At 38.3% G+C, this 15,600-nt stretch overlaps 1 protein-coding gene across 1 annotated transcript; it reads right to left on the reverse strand.

The window, feature by feature from the left end:
• Positions 1-11,912: 11,912 nt before the first annotated feature.
• LOC134790117 (dnaJ protein homolog 1) lies at positions 11,913-14,053 on the reverse strand. Its single transcript, XM_063760901.1, has 3 exons — positions 13,896-14,053; positions 12,883-13,726; positions 11,913-12,671 (listed from the first exon to the last, which is right to left on the reverse strand). The coding sequence occupies exons 2-3, from the start codon at positions 13,708-13,710 to the stop codon at positions 12,438-12,440; spliced, it is 1,062 nt and encodes a 353-aa protein (XP_063616971.1). The 5' UTR covers positions 13,711-13,726; positions 13,896-14,053; the 3' UTR covers positions 11,913-12,437.
• Positions 14,054-15,600: the final 1,547 nt, after the last annotated feature.

Here is a 15,600-nt window from a genome sequence, read left to right on the forward strand (position 1 = left end):
GAGAAAAGCATGTTAGGTATGTGTTCCTCATAATCCAAAAGACTAAGGTTATTCCAGATGGTAGTAGGTACGATTAAAAAATGCGTTATCAAAGTGAGTCAAATTTCGCTATTTCAATCAAATTCGTAATTTTCTGTATGAAAATTATACCCTCGTCGCTCAGTAACTTTTCTTAAACACCGCTTTAGATGGCGCTACGGTAATTAGTAGTGACATTGGACAAAATGGGCAGTGTTTTATTTTTGTCCAATCAGGCATCGGAAATTATGGCTAAAGCGTTTATAATATAGACTTTATAGAATCACAGGACAGTGACACAGGGTAGCACAGTGGGTAGACGTTTTCAGGTGGCCAGAATAATTTTTGGGACGTTCCGTTTTTAATAACCATGGCATTTAGTCCTGTCCAAAAATTGGAAAAGTCATTTTCTGACCCAGATCTAGACCGGATGACCAGGTCCATGATTTTGCTGGGCTAATCCACTAAACCCCACTTCATTTCTTCATCATCTAATTCATGTTCAAATAGAAGTTATTATAAAAACTCGACCTTCCTCGTCCGCATTCCACATTGCACTGTAACAGTGTGGTACTTACTGCCTCTTTGTAATATTAGGTGTTTGACAATAAAGGCGTGGCTACTTGGCGTCAAGCCAATTTATAATGAGGAAGCCGATAAAATGACGACATGATGTAAAGGAGCCCACAGATTACCAGTTCGCCGGATGATATCAGCCTGTCAGTTGTTCGGAGCTGTCAAATTTTGCGTTTAACTGACAGGCTGATATTGTCCGGCGAACTGGTAATCAGTTGGGCCCCTTAATAAACTGATGATTTGTATTGTCAGCCGTTAGATGCCATCTAAGCTAACTTTGCACAGACTTAACTAGAACAAAGCGAGGGAGTGCGGTCATTATATGTAAATGCTGATGCCATATAATAACGACTACTATCAGATGTAAAGTAATGCAAAATAATGAAGCCGCGAATTGGACAACTGAAGCATATGCCGCTGCACATCCGCTGCATTTATAACTGTATAGCCATGCGCGTATCTAAAATTAAAATCATACTTTGAGATTAATTAAAGCTGTTACTTCTCGAGACACCTAAAATCAATTAGGAAATAAATGTGAATAAAATGTAAATGTGTGTTGCTTATGTCCATGGGCGACGATGACCACTTCCCATCAGGCTGCTCGTGTGCTCGTTTGCTGAGTATCACGCAAAAAATAAAAATAAAAAATATGTGACGTTTTCAACCAAAATGTACCACATTGTCGGTTGTCGATAAGGTCGATTCCTAATTGAAGCTATATAATATGGAAAAATAGCGCCTTATTTTCAACTGACAATAAGGTAATTGTTTGGTTGAGAATGGCACATAGCATAGAATAGAATAGAATATTACCAGCTCTCCCGACTACTCGTATTAAAAGTTTATAAATAGTAAATATTAAAATAGTAGTCTAATGAGGCTTCAATTACGTACGCTGTAATATGTAATTATAAAATGTTGTAATTTATGTTACTTAAGAATATAATATTACCTATTTACTAAAACCAAATCGAATTGGTATACTTACCTGTCAAATTATGTTCCTATAGATAGAGTATTTGACAAATACTTAAAAGAAAACTTACATGTTTAATAGATTAATAGTTACACCGTTTCTATTTTAGTAAATAAAACCTTTTAATTTTGAATTTTGATAGAGTTTTTTTACGTTTCTTTTCCACTATCCTCTCTGGAAATATGATCAACAGCCCGCTATCCCTTTAAACGGTTTTCAAGGGGTTTTTCGAAAGACTATTGTTTTCAGAGCCGTTGTTCCCCAAAACACGTTTTTTTACTTTATAGGGGTAAACCGTTCACTTATAGACAATATACTCATAGGGGCTATTCATAAATTACGTCATTTCAAATTAGGGGGGGGGGTCTGGACATCGGATGACGGTAGCAGGAAGTAGGAGGAAATGAGGTCATTTGAAGCATGATTTTTGGATGATTATAGGGGGGGGGGTCTAAAATCGTCAAAAATCGATGACGTAATTTATGGACAGCCCCATACGAACGAAAAGTTTTGCCTGGTGTGCCTTTCGTGGTCAATTTCGTTTCAAAACCCTTTAGTTACAATAAGTAACCCTCCCTCATCATCCCTCTCTTATTATATCCATTTGGAAATTCGCAAATATATCATTCTAAATTGATCAAAACACCAACCTGACTCACTGTTGCCATCTCCTATAAGGCATAAGGTGGGAAGCCGACGGCCTTGCCACCACTTCTACAACCACATTTTCAAAACACTAGCGAAATTCAACTTTACACAAATACATATAGGTACTAGGATACATTTTAGAAACGGTAATGTTAAGTTGGTGAATTTGTATATGGAACACTTATGTCATGGACTGGACAAAAGAATTTTCAATGAGACTTGTAAAATGTCAGGGAAGTTTAGAAACTCATGAAGTGTAGCCATGGGATGGACTTTTTGGTAAAATTGTCTTCGAATTTGGAAAGCATGTAGTGTGTGTACTTGTGGTTAAATTGGGCAGCCTTTATTGTCCGAGAAGGTCTCCGTTGCAGCTCTGTTTGTCTGTCCAGATGTTCTCTTTTAGAGTGACATTCCATTTCCAACTGCAGCTGCAATACTGTTCATTTTACTATGGAAATTGACAATGACAGCGACGCGTTCAGTACTGGTAGTGCAGCTGCGGTTAGAAATGGAATGTTACCATTACATACGTCGCATTTCTCAAGCGATTCTCGAAAAATATTGGCCCACAGACCATAGCATAGATAAGATAAAATTTATTTCTCAATTTTTTCGCGATTTCGGGGTTCGTCCAAATGGTCCAATAGTAAAAGTTGCTCAGTATGACCTATTTACATATCCACCCCGTAAATTATTGCAGGTGACTAAATAAACACCCTGTAGTACCATATTAATAATCTAGTTTTAAAGAGTCATCAATACGCATGTGACACCCATTGAGTTGCAAGCGTCCATAGGCTACGACGACCACACCGTCCACACCACAGTGACAACGGGTAGGAGGTATGTTTTTTGCCACCAACATTATAATTATAAAAACACCCCTTATTTCGCAAGAAACGCAGATGTCATTTACCTCGTAAGATAATATTATGGGTATTAGGTACCTACACTTACCCTACCTAGCTAATTTATTTGACAAATTAATGATATATATACCTACCTATCTAAATTAATTTACTATCTTTATCACTGAATAATAAATGAGTTGATTTTTCAAGTTCTATCGTGTTCGATTAGAGATAGAAGAGTTCTAGAAGAAAAACACGTTTGGGCGCGCCGGTGTTGCCAGCCTAGCTTTGGAAAAATCGCAACTTGTTAATATGTGAATATATATGGAACGTTCTTGTGACCTTTTTATTATAGGTAGTCGAAATATGGCAAATTATTTCATAATGTCTTTAAGGTTCTGTGCATTTGAAATTTTCGTAATTTTTGAAGTGAAAACTTATTTAGCGGCGCTGAGCACTTTTTGTGATGGGGAAAAAATGTTAAACTCGCGACAGGTAAGATTCATAAGACGTGGCGTCACGTGTCCGTCACAATGTCATGGAGTTTTTCTTTATTGATTTAAATGCCATACTCTATTTCAATTCTCAGTTTGCGGTTTCCAGTACGGTTACCATCAGTTTGTCACTGACATAAACGCCGTCGAGAACGTAATTTACTTTCTATCCATCCCGTTTGCACTAATATACGAGTGCGAGCGAGCTGTATAGAAAGTAAATTACGTTCTCGACGGCGTTTATGTCCGTGACAAACTGATGGTAACCGTACAGTTGGCAACACTGAATTGCGCGTTCGCGAACTTTCGAGAAATTCTTTAAAAAAAATCAAAACACCTCGCACGAATCGTGAGGGGTAACGCACAAACACATTGTTTATATTCAGCTACAAGGGAATTTAAACTTTATATGAAACAATATTGAGTTCATTCTGCACTGCTCGATCTATCTTATCAAGATGTGACCCCAACACGTGAATTTTTATCTTTCGTTATTTATTTACATGTTATATATTGCTTTAGGTACCGACAAATACCCAGGAAAATATTTTTTTCTAAAAAAACTAATAGGTATATATCTTCCTACTTAAACCGATAGTAAGAATTGAAAATGAAAATGAAAAATGATTTATTTAGGTATCAAAAATGCAGCTTATTACATAATAGTATAAGAGTATTACATTTTTAGGAGTAGGTATTGCTATTGTTAGACGGCGTAGAAATAGTGTCCTGAAGCCCTAAACTAGGTAAAACCTGTGTTATAAAGTAAAGTGTGTAAAGTCGGTCTAGGGATTTGCATTGTAAAATTGAATTGTAATCATTACAACCGTTCTGCTTCTGGAAATAGTTTACAAGTAGCTGCATAACTTACCTACTTACCTTAAGGCACTAGAACTATACTGGGTCAAGCAGATCTTGTCAGTAGAAAAAGGCGGCAAATTTGAAAAATGTAGGCGCGAAAGGATATCGTCCCATAGAAAATTTTAATTTCGCGCCTTTTTCTACTGACAAGATTTGCTTGACCATCTATAAGTACTATAGTTACGTAGCGAAAGTAATTATAACGTGCGTGAACTGTAGGGGGCAGCACAGAAGCTCTCATTTTGTTGGTATGGAACTGTCAATGGCATATTTAAATTTCCGGTTTAGACAAGATGGCAGACCAGACCCTGGTCACCCTGGTGGTATTCCCCTGTCCAATTTCTTTGTCCAATGTGTATTGCGTCTCACATTTTACTTTAATGAGAGAGTGAGACGCAATGATAGTTGTAGAATACCACCCTAATGAGCAAAGCCTCTCGATGACATGAAAAAGTTGCACTTTAACTCCGCGAAAATGTAGGGGGACTCCAACGCAACAACAGCGAAAATACATTGACATAGATATGTCTAGGACTGGCTTTACGGACAATAATAATGAGGCATGACAGGGGCCAGTACAGCGGTGTGAAACCGCTACAACGCGATTGGTTTATGAGTTCGCATCACGCGCGCTATTGGTCGCAAGTCGCAACTAGTTGCGTCAGACTGCACGATTGGCTGGAATTCGTGAGTTTCACCTCTGAACTAGTACCATTTTTAGTGCCCGTAAGGCCCGTCCTTAAATATTATACGTCAATGCGAAAATATCATTCTAATTCCGAAAATCCTACAATATATATCTACAATATCCTACAATATCAATCAAGTATTTGTAATATCTAATTATCATTAAACATTCAAAATTAAACTTTCTATTAACAGTCATAACAAAACATTACTAATTTAGCCGGCTATATTGAAAAACTACAATTAACAATAATTATCTATCACAATCAAACAACGTTAGCTTTGCTCATACACGAAAACTAGCAACACTCCAATGTCATAGCAATAAAAGATAGATTCGCATATTTCTACTCCGTTAACGACATCTATGACCGCAAAAAGGAATAGCACTAGGAAAGATCAGTCTAGCAAATTTCAACATCATTCTACGATCAAAAATGAGCCCTAACACATTACATTAAAGTTTTAATTTATTTGTGAGTGTAGGTGTCTTTGAACTCGGTACCGTTGGGAATGAGGACCCGCATGCGCGGCATCACGTTTCTTGTACACGTGACAGTGGCCGAGCACGTGTCCCGGTCGGCGGTGTTGCCAGTGTAGTGACGTTTATCGCAATTTCTAGAATATTTACTTTGTGATAATGTAGGTAAATTTTAAATTGTTTATTTGATAGTAAGTATATAACTGTGTAAGAAATTATAAATATAACGTTATAATCCTAAGTATTTATGGCTAAGGGTTACTTTTGTATTTCAAATGTTACTTTCTAGAGCGCAGATCTGTTAAGAGTTAAACCAAGAATAGCCTACACGATTTTGATAGGTAGCCCACATGTAGCCCACGCAGTGCAAGTCATATTTCATAGAAGTTTGAGTGTTTGACGTTTAAAATAACACTTGCACTGCATGGGCTCTATCAAAATAGCTGCAGACTTTTCTTGGTCTAGCTCTACAAATATTTTCCTCTTGATGAGCTAAAGTATGTAGGTACTTAGTATAGTAAGTAGGTACGTTGTGTAACGTGTTCTATTATTTACATATATTATGTACTATATCACAGATATAGGAAGGAATAGATATAGTATTATATGCTCTGAGACTCTGGAGACTAATATTGACTAAACAAAATCTTGATTTTTATTTTTTTATGTCACTGGTGGCAAACAAGCACACAACCATCTTCACGGTAAGCAATTACCGAAGTCTATAGACGCTATCAACTCCGGGCCGGGGTCTCACATCTGCGTTGCCGACCCTTAGAAACCTATAAGTGGATACCTACATTTTAAAGAATCACATACCATTACAAATTGAGGAAACCCCCATCAGTCTTTCTCCCAATCGAAATAAAATATCCCCACTTTACCAGTAAACCGCTAATTATAATGTCCATGGTAATAGCCTCGCAACCTGGTAACTCGAACAGAAACGTGCCGCCAAGCCCAGCGGACAAGTCGGGCTTCGCGAAACATCGGCAGTGCTCGATTTCTCTCGAGCATTCTACCACCTTCCGTTCATCGCACTATCTGTGCCAACGACACATGCCGCTGTGACAACGGAAATTTAACCTTATCACTGAGTAACAAGGATTGTTTTGCCCGCATTAAGTTATCGATTTGCAAAAATAAAATCAAGTTTACAGTGGAGTATGAATATAATATTATTATGTCCATATGTCGTATTCACCCTATCTAGATCTTTCTTTTATGGAAGGATTATCGTACGTGCATTGTGTAGTACTTGGATAGGTAGGTATGTGATTGTGCGTCTAAAACTGTGTTTGTCATTAATTCATTATCATTACAACGATAACGAGTGACATTGATGCGTACGCATTGGATTAGAAAACACACAAACAGATATTGGGATGATAGAGATAGATAGATAACAAAACATACATACTTACGAGTATATTGCTGCCGCTGCCATTGCTGTGATTCTAATGCCTATTTAGGTACTCTAAGTTTGTTTGTAAAGGGGCCCACTGATTAACAGTCCACCGGACGGTATCGGCCTGTCAGTTAAGCGGGCCACAGACCATCAGTTTTAACAGTTCAGTCAAACTGTTCAGTTAAAACGTACGTGTGTAGGCAAATCTTTCAACTGCACAGTTCAAAGATTTGCCTACACACGTACGTTTTAACTGAACAAGTGAACAGTTAAAACTGATGGTCTGTGGCCCGCTTTAGAACAAAATTTTGACAGTTCCGAACAACTGACAGGCCGATACCGTCCGGCGGACTGTTAATCAGAGGGCCCCTTAATTTTTATATCTCGAAGGTTATTTATTGACAACCCCTGCTATTTAAATTTTTTGCACGTTTTAATATCGCAAATTCCGGCGGATTAATGCGTTATTAGTTGGTAACATTGTCCTAATTTTAAAGCTTTTCAGACTACTTTCATTTCAACCAGTTTCAGCCGTTCGATTTGAAGGGTGCAAAATTAATAGTTTTTTTTTAATTAAGTAGCTGAATTAGAACCACAAATTTATTAGTCTTAGAACATAATAAGGTATTCATACAATTGCGTGGCGGGAAAACTCATTAGAATCCAGTTGACATAATATTTCTAATAATTGGCTACTGACTGTACAGTATGGTCCATAAGATAACTTCCTTCTCTTCTGAGTCATGTTTCTCGTTAACATTCATCCGTTATCCGGAAATTTACTGGTGCATCATGGGAAATGGAAATATCTTTCCTCTAACTAATATTGCTACCTACATACACGGAGAAAAAAATCTAGTGTTCTTTACCAGAATATTGTAAATTTAACTTGATTTTATTGTATTATATGTGACAACTAGACTTTTTTTACACATTAACAGAAAATTCTAGTTCTTTACAACATTAGGCTTGTGCCTGCTCGGTCACTACAGAGAGCGCTCCGCTCTCGGTCAATCGGTCAAACGAACTAGTTCGGTCTTTTAGTTCCTTTAGTTCAATTCGGTCGTTGAGAGCCGGGAATGAATAGGAGTCGATTTTTCATTGGTTTCTTTCCAATCTTTGGTAACTGAATACGATTCAACTTGTACGATACGATGTGTCGGTATTAAACATTAAAACACCTTAACATAATTTAAAAATGTGAATTATGTCGAAATATGTTTGATTTTCCTTCATATTTTACGGGCTTAGGAGTGTCACGTTGTTCTTTCATCTCGTTCACACTCGTGCCAGCGACATTGACAACCGTTTCGTTCCGTCTATTTTTCGTTTCACTCAGTCAAGCGCTCTCGAATCCCACTGAACTAAAGGACCTAAAGACCGATTAAGAGCGCGCAAAAAGATTTAGTTCCTTTCGGTCCTTGATGGGATTTCATTCTTAATAGTTCTTAGTTCAGGACCGACTCAAGCCTATACAACATCATTTCTAGTTCCTATTACCCACATACCTAGTATCGTAGAAAATACATTTTGTGTAGTATACAAAACCTATCTGTAGCCATCATTATAGGACAGGGTAGAGTTTATCAGATATTTCATTAGTGTTCACCAGATTTTTAGCTGACTGAAATAATCAACAATTTCTGTTTACTATATGCAGTATTGGAGAATACCAGATTTATGTTTGTGTTAAATATAATTGTTGTGGCATGAAATAAACAGTATGTTCTGTTTACTATATATATTGTAGAGTTTAACGGGTTTTATATTTGTGTTCAGTAAATCATTATTGCGGACTGAAATTGTAATATTCTGTCGAGTGAAACAGAGTTAGGTTACATATCTTAGGTGAGTCTTCGCTTTAACATGCTTTTGTTGCGACGAAGACTTACCTAAGGTGTTTAACATTATTCTGTTTAACTCGGCAGTAAGTACCTACATTGGCTTAGTCCGCAATAATGATGTTTGTGGTATAGGTGTGGTGGCCTGAAACATAAACAGAAAAATCTCAATCCTAAATAATTACTATGAGTAAAGTAAAAACAAACATTTTTTTAAAATTCGTTTTAATTTTAGTAGTACATAACATAAATTATCGGCCGCAATTTTAGTGAGCGTATGGCAAATATAACACAGAGATAATTTTGGTAGCAAACACAACACACAAACAGAACACTCCAATATAACCTTATCACTATTAGCAACATATGTATAAATTTTCAATTAAACTGCTATCCGCTTCGTCCGCCTTTGTTCACTACACACAGACACTTTTATTTGCTAAAACCGGTGATCTAAATAGGAATGCAACCTGATTCATTTATTATTGACGACACTTGAAATGAACTCTGTCCGGACTTCGGTGAAAATGACAGAATGTTCTGGGCGCTGCGGGCGGCGGCGCAGGGGTGCGGGGGGCCGCAGTTAGCTCATATCGTGGACTGAACAGTTTTTCGTTACAGGCAAATAATATTTTGTTTAGTGTGCAATAATATTGTAATGCCAACAATTTTTATTGTTGCTGGAACCACTCTTTATTGTTATCATTAAAAAGAGTATGTTAGACAACAGAGAACGTATCTAGTTATGTGTAAAAATATTCATAGTAATCAAGAAATTTCGAGTAAGTAATAGGTATTAAAAATCCGCTAACAAGTACGAGAAAATCTAGTACTACCTATAAATGAATTACATAAGGTGGACCTTACACAAAGATTTTGTAATACACACTTTTATTATTGGTGTGTTAAACTAGATGATGGTGAACAGAATTAATAAATATTGTAAACATCGCAATTATTGTAAAGTGTTGTATGCTAAATGCATATTTTACTCTGTTACTATTAGATTGTTACCAAAACGATATCAGAGTTTTAGTGTACTAGAATATTTTAACTAGAATATTCTAATATTGTCCAAAATACGAGTCTATTAAACATGGCTGAAATCTGTTTTCCTACACTAGAATCATAACTACTATACAATCTGGTAATATTGTAAAATATTTTTTTCTCCGTGTACTACCTTAATATTAATATTGAATTGACTATCTTCCTAAAATAAGCTCGTGTGAAGTTACACTATACTGATACCTACTTACTAGTCATTATCTCCTAAAATTCCTAGAAATAGCACTCCCGACCGACCTTGACCTGAGGTTGCAGGCGTTGCAGCGTTGCCCACCATCAAATGAATTAATTAGCACCAATAAGTAACATTTTCCAGGATCACACATCGTGAAAACATAACAAAAGAACAGTCAATTTATAGAACGGATATGCGAGAAATAAAGCTATATAATAATAATGAAAAAAAAGTTATTTTTTGCATTGTAACACTCAGCTTAAATACGGGGCTCCTATTTCTGGGCAGTTTGCCCTTCGGGCATCTGAAGCATGAAGCAACTCAAGCAACCTAACGAACCTAATCCTACCTATATATTGGTTTAATGTGACTATCGTCAAAACATTACACAGGAACATTACGATCTGCCTGATCTTACGATCGGCCGCCGACATATAAGATGGTCAAGCAGATCTTGGCAGTAGAAAAAGGCGGCAAATTTGAAAAATGTAGGCGCGAAGGGATATCGTCTCATAGAAAATTTGAATTTCGCGCCTTTTTCTACTGACAAGATTTACTATATCTGCTCAAATAACGTGAAGACTGAAAAAAAAAACACTTTTTAAATATAAACTTTCAAGGACTCTCATCCAGTCTCTTATCTGTGTAATCAATCAATGGTCTTTTAGGTACAAACATGGTAGCATGGTACAAATTAAAGTCTCGTCAATATTATGTTATGATTATTTTATAAATAGGTGTTTCTTAATAGTGTGTTGTGTTTCTAAAAGTAGTTAAACCTTGGCGCTCAGTTATATTTTAATTAAAGTATATAAAACATGTCTGCATCCATTTCTCCAGTAGGCCTTGCGGGGGCGTGCGTATTTTTGCCGCGTGACGTCAGTGCGATGCGCGCGCCTCGGCTTATGTTCTGTGTTAGCAAATTATTTGGCGACATAATCATGTTATTTTATTATCGTATTGACCGTATCGTAAACATTATTGGAAGACGCACAAAACAACTGCCTATTTAGCTTACCTAACGCTTAGCCCCCATTCACACGACAGCTTTTTCAACGCGCGTTAAAAAAGCGTTTGAATGACACAAATGGATACGTGTGTATTTATTCACACGACAGCGGTGGCGCTTTTTATCAAGCGTTGTTGGATTTTCGACTTTAAGCCTTGGACGTTAAGTCGAAATTAGAGTGCGGACAGATTCAAGCGCTTTTTTAACGCGCGTTGAAAAGCTGTCGTGCGAATGGGGGCTTACGCCTTGAAAAATCTAGCGGCAAAGCGATTTGTGATAGTTTATCTCTATGCGGAAATTAAACTTTTAAGGCTCCGTGACACAGGAGCGTTTAGCGGGCGATGCGTGAGCGGGGCGCGCCGCTTTTACATATAAAACGCTTACGCCGCGCTCATGCCCCGCCCGGAAAACGCGCCTGTGTGACGGAACCTTTACGACTTTCACCCTGTAATTTCATAGGTACCTACACTTTGCAAGTTTCATACGTATACAACACAACCGACAATGTACATATTAACGTAAAGTGCCAAGGCCTTTGAATTGGGGTCGTGCCACTGCCAACATGATTATTGTAAGAGAACATATTTAATATGCTACGGAAATTCAAAAGGAAATCAGTTATTTTACTAACTAAAAAGCGGCAATATATATTTCCGCATCATGCCATTACATTTGTTATGTTGGCAGCGGGTCGGTAATCAAAATAGAGAATTTATTTTCAAAACAACCAATTTAATCTGTTGGCATTGAGTATGCTAAAATTACTATGGATTCCAGGTTATTGAGAAATGAAAATATTAGTTTTTATCATCTTTTCGTTTATTAGTCAATTTTAACAGCAATTTTAAGTGGTAAGTCGTGTCATTTTTCATAATGTTCATTCATCCATAACAAAACATTGTAATATAAATTACAAGGAAACTCAGTACAAATAGAAAAGTACGTACTGGTATCATGGCAGCTTTACCACTAAACCTACAACTTACAATCACTGTCAGGTATTTACAATACAAAATATTTACAACCTAAGTAAATTAAATACAAACACAAGTAAATTAAATCAGTCACTACGCCACTTTGTACTAAAACGGACAAAGGGCGTCCACACACACTTTCTAAATACCACTCGGACTAACAAAAAACAGTTGATCCAAGTAAAACATTACTGTTTTGCCTAGTGAGTAGAGATTTCACAGGAATGTCCTATGACGATGTTTGAGCATACACAAGTGGACTCTTTCAAGTTGGCACTTAGAAACTGCTAAGGCACAGTTATTGCCCAATTTCACTGTCCACGAGATACACTAAAATCTGAACCGATTAGAAATCTTCATAGTCAATTCAGTTAGGAAGCGTGTCCGCTAAGATCTCCTTCACTCCTGAACTTAACCGGTCGGGGAATTTGATGTCGAACGCCACCAATAGATCTCCTTTCCGTGTAGGCTCCTTGGGGAATGGTAGGCCGTAGTTGGGGAACCTCTTCACTGTGTGGGGTTTGACAACCTCGCCCTGCAGGTTGACTGTTAGCTTCTCTCCGCTCATGGTTGGAACTTCAATGATCGTGCCGCACAGAGCCTGTAACAAAGGAAAAAGAAAGGTTAGTCTATTGAACAATAACAGATGATGACACCTATTCATGAAGTTATATTTTCAAAACAATGGAAGTCAACTAGTGAATGATGATCTTAAATTGTTTGAATTTGAATGTGACTCATTAAATCAACAAATGAAAGATTCAAATTAGATGTAAATAAGAATGTCATAGACAACAAAATAGTTTACTGACCTGTTTGAGTGAGATCTTGGCTGTATGTCTGATGTCACTGCCTTCTCGCTTGAACAGAGGGTTGGGCTTGTCTCTGATGATGAACACAATGTCTGCAGGGATCTTGTTCCTGCCTTGGTCACCCTCCTTCTGGAAGGTGATCTTGGTGCCGGCCTTCCAGCCAGGTTTAACATGGATGGTCAACACTTTATCTTCCTTCTTTGACGTGCCATCTGGCTGGATGACGCGGCGGGAAATCTTCATCTTCTTCACGCAACCGCGGGCGATGTCTTCCAAGGAAACGTACAGGTCGTGCTCGATGGGCGGATCTTGAGTTTTCTCCTTCCGGCTCGGAGAGCCGTGGAAGTTGAAGCTGTGGCTGCGGAAGGCGCCGCCGGGCCCACCGGGGCGCTGCCCGCCCATGCCCATGTTCGCGAACGGGTCCATGTCGACGTCCATCATGTCGCGCTCGAAGAAATTGCCGCCGCCGCCGCCGCCGTTCAGATCGAAGAACGCTTGGAAGGGGCTCGCCGAGCCGAAGAACTGGGCGAACGTGGCCTTCGGGTCGCCGTGGAACGTGTACGAGAAGGACTGGCCGCCACCTGGCCCGTTCTGTGCTCCCATTCCGCCCTTGAGACCCTCCTCGCCATGGGCGTCATAGATCTCTCTCTTCTTCTTGTCTGAGAGCACCTCGTAGGCCTCCGCGACCTCCTTGAACCGCTCCTCGGCCCCGGCGTTCTTGTTCTTGTCCGGATGGTACTTGAGCGCTAGCTTACGGTACGCTTTCTTTATCTCGTCATCGCTCGCTCCCTTCGATATTCCCAGAATTTTATAGTAATCCTTCCCCATGTCTGAATGCTTACACCTGCAACAAAACGGTAACTATTAGCCTCCGCACGACTGACACCTTTTTTGGGTACGTACACCGATGATTCGCGCAATGTAAATTATTGCTAGAAGTTTTTTTTGGCATGCGATAAATTCGACAATATTTCCAGTTTACTAAATGAAAATTGACAATCTGAGACACTTACCTATATTATACGGTCTAATTACAAAATCCAATAGCAGTCTTGAACAAAATTATGTAAAATATTCACTTTTCTCACGCACTTCACAACTCACAGTTCACACGTTCAAATTCACAAATGAATGAAACGTAGCGCCGCCGTCGCGCCAAGTTATATACATTAAAACGTCTAGAACGTTCTGGGGCCTTCATTCGACGCGAAAAGGAGACAAAACATTCGCGCGCATACAGCTTCTGCTCGAGTTAAAAAGAGATACATATAAATTTAGCAGTTCAAATACTAAATAGTCCACGAGTTTCGAGTCGCGTGTGGGAATGTTCTCGCTGTGTTGATAACAAAACGTGACCTCTCCAAGACATTCTGGCCAATCAGTGTTGTTTGCGCACTGACGGTCATCCAATCATGATTCAGACATGCAAATTAGTCGTGTTCAGTCAATAATTGTGTGTAATAGAAAATAGTCCATATTGTAATAAAAGAAAATGTACAGTCGAGTTCACAAACATCTCTACAAGCGAACGTTCCAAAAATATATTTTCGCCCAGTTTTCACCACACCAGTTCGGAAAGGCTTACTTTGTTTGTACTTCAAAAACTGATAAGATAGTTGCATTTTATCCACATGTGAGGCAAAGTCATATGATGCTTTTGGGATGATAAATATTTCATAGCGTTCATTTGGATTTGATTTGGTTTCATCTTGTTAAATGTTTTACATTTGGTATTTTCCTTGCGTTGATGTGGTGAAAATTTTTGTGTTTTACTCGGTGGCAAAATTTGTATAGCCCTCGTGCCTTGAAATGAAACCCTCGCAACTCTCAAGATTCCATTTTTCGACCACTCGCTACGGTCGTGGTCCAATTTTGGAATGTTTTGCTTGCTCGTACCCGAGCTACCCGTAAACAGGTAAATAAATAAATTTTTCTCAAAAATGGACGGCAAAGTCGACTTTGCCGTTTAAAAAATAGGTTGCGAAGCGCGTAGTTTATGGTCAGTCAAAAATTAAAAAGTTAAAAACATTGCAGTCTCGATTTTGGGACTGCAATGTTGCATACAAATTCCATTATTTGTCGAGTTCCAAACTTTTTAAAAGTTAAAATGGCCATATCAAATGAAGGCACAGGCCCATTAAACAGCCAAACAGATGATTAGTACCGCGACTATTTAGCTGTCTCAAATAGGTTGGCGTATTTTCGGCAGAAAAATACACTTCTATTTTTTTATTAAAAAAATAAAAAGGCGGCAAAGCTAATTTTTTCAATTGTTTCTACTTTTTTCTGTGAAAATATATACGTAAGAAAGTTGCTTTTGTAAAATATTTCTATGATATTTATATTTGTTGCACCATTTTTGAGAAAAGCACTATATATGACTCGGCTGGAAGGCTACTTGCTGGCTTCGGATTCAATTAAACGGACTCCCAAGGTCGTCCGTTTAAAACGAATCCTCAGCCTGCAAGTAGCTACTTCCGAGCCTCGACAATAATGTACTATATGATCGTATGGGACAAATCACTCCTCACCCTTTCTTCCACACCGCTCCAGAAATCAAGGTGGCTCCCGTTCCTAAAATGGTCTAACGGTTCTAAGGACTCACTATGCCCCCTCTCCCCCCCTACCCCTTAAGTCAATTTAGCACCAAAAATTCGATTGGCTCCCCTTCCTAAATTAATCTGTGAGTCAAAAGGAGTAACTGTGCAAAAGGAAGTT

Source organism: Cydia splendana, chromosome 4 (assembly GCF_910591565.1).
Source record: "Cydia splendana chromosome 4, ilCydSple1.2, whole genome shotgun sequence".
Classification (NCBI taxonomy): Eukaryota; Metazoa; Arthropoda; class Insecta; order Lepidoptera; family Tortricidae; genus Cydia; species Cydia splendana.

Bases quoted from the DNA above. Each gene is read 5' to 3' on its own strand.
- LOC134790117 (XM_063760901.1), bottom strand. From the start codon at position 13,710: ATGGGGAAGGATTACTATAAAATTCTGGGAATATCGAAGGGAGCGAGC. The intron at 12,672-12,882 runs GTCAGTAAACTA...CCTTTGTTACAG, and splicing joins CCAAGATCTCACTCAAACAG to GCTCTGTGCGGCACGATCAT.